This window comes from Garra rufa, chromosome 14, assembly GCF_049309525.1.
Source record: "Garra rufa chromosome 14, GarRuf1.0, whole genome shotgun sequence".
Classification (NCBI taxonomy): Eukaryota; Metazoa; Chordata; class Actinopteri; order Cypriniformes; family Cyprinidae; genus Garra; species Garra rufa.
The window spans coordinates 25,740,351-25,749,907 of NC_133374.1; the positions used below are offsets into that span (position 1 = coordinate 25,740,351).

Consider the following 9,557-nt stretch of genomic DNA (forward strand, 5'->3'; position numbering starts at 1 on the left):
GGAGGCGGCGGTGACCGCTCTCTCTGTTCCGGACGCGGCGGTGACCGCTCTCTCTGTTCCGGACGCGGCGGTGACCGCTCTCTCTGTTCCTGACGAGGCGGTGACCGCTCTCTCTGTTCCTGACGAGGCGGTGACCGCTCTCTCTGTTCCGGACGCGGCGGTGACCGCGCTCTCTGTTCCGGACGCGGCGGTGACCGCTCTCTCTGTTCCGGACGCGGCGGTGACCGCGCTCTCTGTTCCTGACGAGGCGGTGACCGCTCTCTCTGTTCCGGACGCGGCGGTGACCGCGCTCTCTGTTCCGGACGCGGCGGTGACCGCTCTCTCTGTTCCTGACGAGGCGGTGACCGCTCTCTCTGTTCCGGACGCGGCGGTGACCGCGCTCTCTGTTCCGGAGGCGGCGGTGACCGCGCTCTCTGTTCCGGACGCGGCGGTGACCGCTCTCTCTGTTCCGGACGCGGCGGTGACCGCTGTCTCTGTTCCTGACGAGGCGGTGACCGCTCTCTCTGTTCCGGACGCGGCGGTGACCGCGTTCTCTGTTCCGGACGCGGCGGTGACCGCTCTCTCTATTCCGGACGCGGCGGTGACCGCTCTCTCTGTTCCGGACGCGGTGGCGACCGCTCTCTCTGTTCCGGACGCGGCGGTGACCGCTCTTGCTGTTCCTGATGCGGAGGCGACCGCTCTCTCTGTTCCGGACGCGGCGGTGACCGCTCTCTCTGTTCCTGACGAGGCGGTGACCGCTCTCTCTGTTCCGGACGCGGCGGTGACCGCGCTCTCTGTTCCGGACGCGGCGGTGACCGCGTTCTCTGTTCCGCACGCGGCGGTGACCGCTCTCTCTGTTCCGGACGCGGCGGTGACCGCGCTCTCTGTTCCGGACGCGGCGGTGACCGCTCTCTCTGTTCCTGACGAGGCGGTGACCGCGTTCTCTGTTCCGGACGCGGCGATGACCGCGCTCTCTGTTCCGGACGCGGCGGTGACCGCGTTCTCTGTTCCGGACGCGGCGGTGACCGCGCTCTCTGTTCCGGACGCGGCGGTGACCGCGCTCTCTGTTCCGGACGCGGCGGTGACTGCTGACGTTCCTCTAGCGGCGAGGCCAGCTCACGTTCCACTGGCGGCGAGGCCAGCTCACGTTCCTCTGGCGGCGGTGTCCGCTCACGTTCCTCCGCTGCACGGGCCTGGCCCGCCATCCCTCCCCCTGATGCACCTTCCACCGTTCCTCCTCCCTCCAGAATTTTTGTTTTGGGAACGTCTGGTATCCGTTCCCTAGAGAGGGGGTACTGTCATGATCGGGGCTGTGGGTTTTCCCTCAGCCACCTGAGGTCGCTGTTTGCACTGCACTCCTCTGATTCTTCACGTCTGTTTTGTCATTAACACTGATTCACACACAGCTGTTCACTATCTGGACTCTGTATAAGAACACTCACTCTTCATTCCGTTTTCAGGTCTGCATTGTCTTGTGTCTTTGATGTACTTTTGTGTTCCTGATATCCCTGGTTTTTGATCTTGTTCTTGGTTTTGTTATTTTGTGTTTTAGTTATTAGTTTTGTGCCGTGTTGGCCTTTTGTCTTGGTTTGTTTATTTGTTCATTAAAACACCTTTCTCCCTGCATTTGGACCCAGACCCTTATTCCTACCGTGACAATGCCACTCTGTTGCTGGAGAACTGAAACAGCACCATGTTTCACTGAAGGAAACTAAAATGTATGATATCTTTAGATTCGGACACATTTAAGATGCATCACAATTCTTTTAATATCTGTGCTATATAGAATATACAAGGTGAAGATTGTTGCATCTCAACTTGATGAAATGTATAATTGAAGTAGTATGTCAAATGTACATGTATGTCTCCTTCCAGTAAATTCTCTGTTCCTCTGTTCTCTGTTCCGGACGCGGCGGTGACCGCGCTCTCTGTTCCGGACGCGGCGGTGACCGCGCTCTCTGTTCCGGACGCGGCGGTGACCGCGCTCTCTGTTCCGGACGCGGCGGTGACCGCGCTCTCTGTTCCGGACGCGGCGGTGACCGCTCTCTCTGTTCCTGACGAGGCGGTGACCGCGTTCTCTGTTCCGGACGCGGCGGTGACCGCGCTCTCTGTTCCGGACGCGGCGGTGACCGCGTTCTCTGTTCCGGACGGGGCGGTGACCCCGCTCTCTGTTCCGGACGCGGCGGTGACAGCTGACGTTCCTCTAGCGGCGAGGCCAGCTCACGTTCCTCTGACGGCGGTGCCCGCGGACATTCCTCTGGCGGCGAGGCCAGTTCACGTTCCTCTGACTGCGGTGCCCGCGGACGTTCCACTGGTGGCGAGGCCAGCTCACGTTCCTCTGGCGGCAAGACCAGCTCACGTTCCACTGGCTGCGGTGCCCGCGGACGTTCCACTGGCGGCGAGGCCAGCTCACGTTCCTCTGGCGGCGAGACCAGCTCACGTTCCACTGGCTGCGGTGCCCGCGGACGTTCCACTGGCGGCGAGGCCAGCTCACGTTCCACTGGTGGCGAGGCCAGCTCACGTTCCTCTGGCGGCGAGACCAGCTCACGTTCCTCTGGCGGCGAGACCAGCTCACGTTCCACTGGCTGCGGTGCCCGCGGACGTTCCACTGGCGGCGAGGCCAGCTCACGTTCCACTGGCGGCGAGGCCAGCTCACGTTCCACTGGCGGCGAGGCCAGCTCACGTTCCTCTGGCGGCGGTGTCCGCTCACGTTCCTCCGCTGCACGGGCCTGGCCCGCCATCCCTCCCCCTGATGCACCTTCCACCGTTCCTCCTCCCTCCAGAATTTTTGTTTTGGGAACGTCTGGTATCCGTTCCCTAGAGAGGGGGTACTGTCATGATCGGGGCTGTGGGTTTTCCCTCAGCCACCTGAGGTCGCTGTTTGCACTGCACTCCTCTGATTCTTCACGTCTGTTTTGTCATTAACACTGATTCACACACAGCTGTTCACTATCTGGACTCTGTATAAGAACACTCACTCTTCATTCCGTTTTCAGGTCTGCATTGTCTTGTGTCTTTGATGTACTTTTGTGTTCCTGATATCCCTGGTTTTTGATCTTGTTCTTGGTTTTGTTATTTTGTGTTTTAGTTATTAGTTTTGTGCCGTGTTGGCCTTTTGTCTTGGTTTGTTTATTTGTTCATTAAAACACCTTTCTCCCTGCATTTGGACCCAGACCCTTATTCCTACCGTGACAATGCCACTCTGTTGCTGGAGAACTGAAACAGCACCATGTTTCACTGAAGGAAACTAAAATGTATGATATCTTTAGATTCGGACACATTTAAGATGCATCACAATTCTTTTAATATCTGTGCTATATAGAATATACAAGGTGAAGATTGTTGCATCTCAACTTGATGAAATGTATAATTGAAGTAGTATGTCAAATGTACATGTATGTCTCCTTCCAGTAAATTCTAAAAATCTATGCATGCCTTGGGTCACTTCCTTCACTAAAGTGTACACACTAAAGTGCTCTTTTTATTTGTAGAAACCCCATGCTGATAAATATAATGCAAAATTTGCCACAGCAGTTTTTAAATCTATGAGTTAATTAACATTGAATCTAAGTAAGTAATAAACTAACAATATGTTTTGCAAATATAAACAGTATGTGAAAAATAAAGCAATATAATTTGTGACCAAACATGATCTGACAATTTGAATACAGAGGTTCATTTCCATGTGCTTCATATCCATAAGAAACGATGGGAGGAGCTGTGACATCACTGCAGGTGAAAGCTTTCAGTGCACGAAAACTAAACTAAACAATTTGGCAAAATATTATTTTTAAACAACAGAACATATATTCAGTCAACCTAAGATCTGTAAGCACAGCTGAGAACTCACACAGGTAAGTGATATGAAATATGAAAGAGATTTTACTGAACAGTTATTGGTTTGCCTCTATATATCTAACTGAACTGAAGTAAAGATGGGAAAAAGACTAAGTTTTGTTAGAGTGAGTTAAACACTCAATTTTTAAACACACTATTTTTTTGTTTGTTTCTCTGAAGTGTTATCAAAATTGTATTAAGATAATATCAAAGTTTAATATGTGCACAAATTTTGTCACATAACAGAATCAGGAAGTACATGAACTGCAGACAAACTGAAAGCTGAAGGTAAAAACTATGCTTATGTTTTACACTGACATTTTACCTTACAACCGATTTGTGTGAAAACATTTCGTGGTATTGATACTTGATTTAGTTTTCTTTTTTCCTATTTGATTCCAATTTTTCCAATGTTTAAATGTAGCCAGGTTTGTGATTCTGTGATTTATTTATTTTTTTAATTCAAGTCAAAACTTTTTTATGATCAGTGAACTTTGCACTCATGTGTACTTTGTACCTGAACAGTATGTTTGGCTGCTAAAAGTGAATGAAATCAGTTTGACATTTCTAAATTGTCATGTTTCTTGGTCATATTTTATGATATATGTTTACTGTGAATAGACTTAAAAAAAGGGAAATTAAGAACAATGGCAGAATCTTCATCAGCATCACAAAAACCAACCGAGGCCAGGAGGAGGAGTCTGGATGAACCACCATTATGTCAGTAATCTAAAGAAAGATTGAAAGACAGAAAAATAATGTGAATAGAGTCATAAAATCACATCAAATGAAAATGATTTAGGTTTTTTTTCTTGCATGATATACTAATTGCTAAATGCTGATGATTTTTAAACATCATTTGCTTTGCATTTATAAATCAGTTATTAATGCATATGATAATGGTGCTTTTTCATCTATCTCTTCAGCTCTGTCATCCTCCAGTGGTCCTCTGGCAGAGGAGCTCAAGTGCTTGGTCTGTCTGGATTTGTTCACTGATCCAGTCAGCACTCCATGTGGACACAACTTCTGTAAGAGCTGCCTGAACCAGTGCTGGGACAACAGTCAGACCTACAAATGTCCAGGCTGTAGAGAAACATTCAGTAAAAGACCCAACCTCAATATCAACACAGCACTCAGACAGGTTGTGCAGCTCTTTAAGGAAAAGTCTGGTCAGAGTAAACCTGAGGTTTTTTGTGACATCTGTGAAGATATAAAGATGAAAGCTCTGAAGATGTGCCTGGTCTGTCAAAGCTCTTACTGTGAAACTCACCTGCAGCCTCATTACAGAGTCGCACATTTTAAGAAACACAAGCTGATTGATCCTGAGAATCTTAAGGACCATATATGCCAGACACATGGAAAACCTCTGGAGCTGTTCTGTAGAGATGATCAGACATGTGTGTGTTTCCTCTGCGGAATGAAAGACCACAAGAATCACAACACTGTTGCTGTAGAAGAGGAGAGCGGGGAGAGGAAGGTAACGCAATGTGACCTTGGTGGATTATGAAAAATTGTTGTATTGTTTGGGTATTGCAACAGAATACGCATTGAAACATCCACTGGGAGCCGCTAAAAGCCTATTTGATTTGTTTTTCCGATACAGATTGAAGTGATCAAGGTATTTGTTTAATTCGGAATTAAATACTGCCATACTAGCCTATTACAACTAGTTTTACCATATATTTTAATTCAAAAATACTAAGAGTAGCATGTTAGTATGCAGTTCCAAATGTTATGTCTATTTTATCACATTGATTCTTTTTTATTGCTTTGATTCTTGCACGTGTTGCTGCAGTTCAGATAGCGTTATATTCTGTTGAGATCGAAACGAAATAAAAAGTGATTTAAAGGCATAAGATATTGTATGTTAACCTGCCAGTGCAATCATAAATTGTGTGAAAAAGAATGAAAAATTATGAGAGTTTGCCACTAGTGTTAATTTCAGCTAGACACTGCAGCAAATTATGTATGTATGTTTCATGTTTCATATGTAGTCATATTTTTCCAATGAGACCAGGTTGTAAATAATGTATTTACCTATTTGTGTTTGATGGGATTGTTGTATTGAGTGTCTGTATGTTCTGTTGTGTCTGTAGCCTCATCTGATGAAGATGCAAACAGATGTGCGGCAGAAGATTCAGGACAAAATGAAGAGCATACAAGACATCAGACACTTAAAAGAAGTTAAAAATGTGAGTATGAAAATATAATGCACTTATGATCTCACTACTAATGGAAAACAGTGACTGTATTGTCATTTTTGGGTGAGCATAAAATGTGTTGATTGATCTAACAGGCATCATCAGAGAAAGAGAAAGCAGAGAGCATTGAGCTCTTCACTGATCTGATGCGCTCCATTGAGAGATGTCAGTCTGAGCTGCTGGAGATGATGGAGCAGAAGCAGAAAGCAGCAGAGAAGCAGGCTGACAGGCTGATTAAAGAACTGGAGCAGGAGGTCACTGAGCTAAAGAGGAGAGACACTGAGCTGGAGCAGCTTTCACACTCTGAGGATCACCTGCACCTCCTACAGGTCAGTGTCCTTCTGTCATTTCACATCATAGAGCACAACACTCCCCATGCTGAGGGATTTCTGCTCTCCTTCTGTAGATTTACCCATCGCTGATCAGACCTCCAGCCACAAGCAGCAGCACTGAGGTCAGTATTAGTGACACTCAGATGAATGTGGAGACTCTGAAGGAAGCTCTGATTCAGCTGCAGGAAACTCTAGATGAGAAACTCAGCACAGCTGGTAAGGAAATGTAAAATGCATAGGCCTAGTGTTCCATGAAACACTGCAGTATAAGATACAATATATAGTTCATTTCTGAGTGATTCAGTTAATACATTAATACTAATAATGTACCCTAAAACTACTAGTTTGCCATACTTTATATGCCTCATAATCTTATAATGTAATTTGTCTCCATAGTTCAGAAGATAATGCAGCATGCAGATACAAGAGTCAGTGACACTGAGAGTGTTCACAAGACAATGCAGCAATATGGAGGTACGTGGGTCAATGAAATTAAGAGTGTCCACAATAAACAAACAAATTAGAAAATGCAATTTAAAGCATGACAAAGTCTTAGAAATTTATTTTTACATTAGTTTGTTACTTTTATGCTTTTATACTATTTTCTAGATGTTATGTGGTGCAACTATTTTTCTAGTAACGTTTTCTTTACACATTGGGTGTATTGTATGTATTTTTCTTAAATAGTATGTAATTTTAACTTTATGTATGTAAACAACTTTACAGATGTAATTAATTATTATTATATGTCTCTATGCTTTTGAAAACACACCACATGACATTTACTTGAACTAAACTTGCCTTGTTATTAAAAAGTCAAAACATATGATATTTTAAGAGACTGATTGACCTTAACACACCTTGACATGAGAGTCTACTGGGTCTTTTCTATGAGATTTTCCACATGTTGGTAGCACATGATTTTGTTGGTTGCAAAACATGACTTTGATTTGGTCTACACAAGTTTTAATTCAGTTAAAATATGCTGTGCCTTTTTGATGTATCCAGGTCATGGAATATTTTTGAAATGCATTGAAGTGTATTAAAAGAGTAAATGATTAACCCACAATCTAGTTTATGTAACCAAGTTTATATAATACTTAAGGTGTGTTTTATATTAAACACATGAGAACTGTTGTATTGTGAAGTTTTTTCATATCTCATCTCTGTCTTTCAGAGGACGTGACTCTGGATCCTGATACAGCTATGTCGGTTGTCTCCCCAGTTGAGAAGACAATGCAGCAATATGCAGGTACGCGGGTCTAAAACAATAAAAGACTACTTTGTTTTCATATTAAACACATGAAAACTGTTGTATTGCAAAGTATTGTATTCATATCTAATTTCTCTCTTTTAGTGGATCTGACTCTGGATCCCAATACAGCTCATCCAAATCTCATTCTGTTTGATCATGGAAAACAAGTGTCATATGAGGACATTAAACATAAACTCCCAGACAACCCAGAAAGGTTTGATTACTGTCCCTGTGTCCTGGCTAAAGAGGGATTCAGCTCAGGGAGATTTTATTTTGAGGTTCAGGTAAAAGGAAAGACTGACTGGGATTTAGGAGTGGTTGGAGAATCCATTAACAGGAAGGGAATGATTACAGCAGCTCCTGAAGCTGGATACTGGATTATAGTGCTGAGGAATGAGAATGAGTATCTGGCTTGTGAATCTCCCACTGTCTCTCTGTCTCTGAAATCGAAGCCTCAGGTTGTGGGTGTGTTTGTCGATTATGAAGGGGGTCTGGTCTCATTTTATGATGGAAAAACCAGATCTCTCATTCATTCTTTCACTGGTCAGTTTTTCATTCAGAAACTCTTTCCATACTTCAGCCCTAATGTAAATAAAGAAGGTAGAAATGCAGCTCCACTGATAATTAGACACAATAAATGAATGTACACTACAAATATTAAAATAGGTTTTAGGACTGCAGTATGAATACTTTATGATTTCAAATAATGGGACATATCATCGCACACACAGGTCAGAGATGTTTGCTCAAGCCATTTTGTAACTGCTCTAAAGTGAAATTACATGTAAAATGTATCTGATGCATCTGTATGTTAACAGTTTTTTATTTATGTTTGATTTGAGCAACATTGTACATTGTACATTTCTTTAATCAACAAACATAATAAATTTAATAAAATGTCATAACCACCTTACCTAGTTTATTATTATTAATCATCAATAAACAATACACCGCGTTCCAAATTATTATGCAAATTGGATGTAAGTATCATAAACATACATTTTTTAGTTTTTCAATTAAACTCACGGATGGTATTGTGTCTAATGGCTCTTTGGACCACTGAAATAAATCTCAGACACCTGTGATAAATAATTTGCAAGATGAGCCCAATTAAAGGAAAAGTACTTAAAAAGGACGTTCCACATTATTAAGCAGGCGACAGGATTCAAGCAATATGGGAATGAAAATGGATCTCTCTGCTGCCGAAAAGCCTCAAATAGTGCAATGCCTTGGACAAGGTATGAACACATTAGATATTTCACAAAAACTTAAGTGTGATCATTGTTCTGTGAAGAGATTTGTGGCTGATTCAGAGCACAGATGGGTTTGTGCAGGTAAAGGCAGAATGAGAAAGGTTTCTGTCAGACAAATTCATCGGATTAAGAGAGCAGCTGCTAAAATGCCATTACAAAGCAGCAAACAGGTATTTGAAGCTGCTGGTGCCTCTGGAGTCCCACAAACCTCAAGATGTAGGATCCTCCAGAGGCTTGCAGTTGTGCATAAACCTACTATTCGGCCACCCCTAACCAATGCTCACAAGCAGAAATGGTTGCAGTGGGCCCAGACATACATCAAGACTAATTTTCAAACAGTCTTGTTTACTGATGAGTGTCGTGCATCCCTGAATGTTCCTAATGGATGGAGTAGTGGATGACCCATGTCCCAACAAGGCTGCGACTTCAACAAGGAGGTGGTGGAGTCATGTTTTGGGCGGAATCATAGGGAGAGAGCTGGTAGGCCCCTTTAGGGTCCCTGAAAGTGTGAAAATTACCTCGGCAAAGTATGTCGATTTTTTGACTGACCGTTTTCTTCCATGGAACAAAAAAAGAACCATGCCTTCCGTAGCAAAATCATCTTCACGCATGACAACGCACCATCTCATGCTGCAAAGAATACATCTGTGTCATTGGCTGCTATGGGCATAAAAGATGAGAAACTCATGGTGTGGCCACC

At 44.2% G+C, this 9,557-nt stretch overlaps 1 protein-coding gene across 1 annotated transcript; it reads left to right on the forward strand.

The window, feature by feature from the left end:
* The first annotated feature begins 3,696 nt into the window (after positions 1–3,696).
* On the forward strand, positions 3,697–8,440 carry LOC141285364 (E3 ubiquitin-protein ligase TRIM39-like). Its single transcript, XM_073818380.1, has 10 exons — positions 3,697–3,833; positions 4,063–4,104; positions 4,438–4,536; positions 4,743–5,293; positions 5,913–6,008; positions 6,113–6,346; positions 6,424–6,565; positions 6,746–6,823; positions 7,527–7,601; positions 7,707–8,440. Exons 3-10 carry the CDS (start codon positions 4,464–4,466, stop codon positions 8,243–8,245), a joined length of 1,788 nt encoding a protein of 595 aa, XP_073674481.1. The 5' UTR covers positions 3,697–3,833; positions 4,063–4,104; positions 4,438–4,463; the 3' UTR covers positions 8,246–8,440.
* The last annotated feature ends 1,117 nt before the right edge of the window (positions 8,441–9,557 follow it).

What these genes read in the sequence shown, in the direction of transcription:
- LOC141285364 (XM_073818380.1), top strand. Translation starts at nt 4,464, where the DNA reads ATGGCAGAATCTTCATCAGCATCACAAAAACCAACCGAGGCCAGGAGG. An exon ending in GACAATGCAGCAATATGGAG is followed by an intron (nt 6,824 to 7,526) that starts GTACGTGGGTCA and finishes TCTGTCTTTCAG; the next exon opens with AGGACGTGACTCTGGATCCT. An exon ending in GACAATGCAGCAATATGCAG is followed by an intron (nt 7,602 to 7,706) that starts GTACGCGGGTCT and finishes TCTCTCTTTTAG; the next exon opens with TGGATCTGACTCTGGATCCC.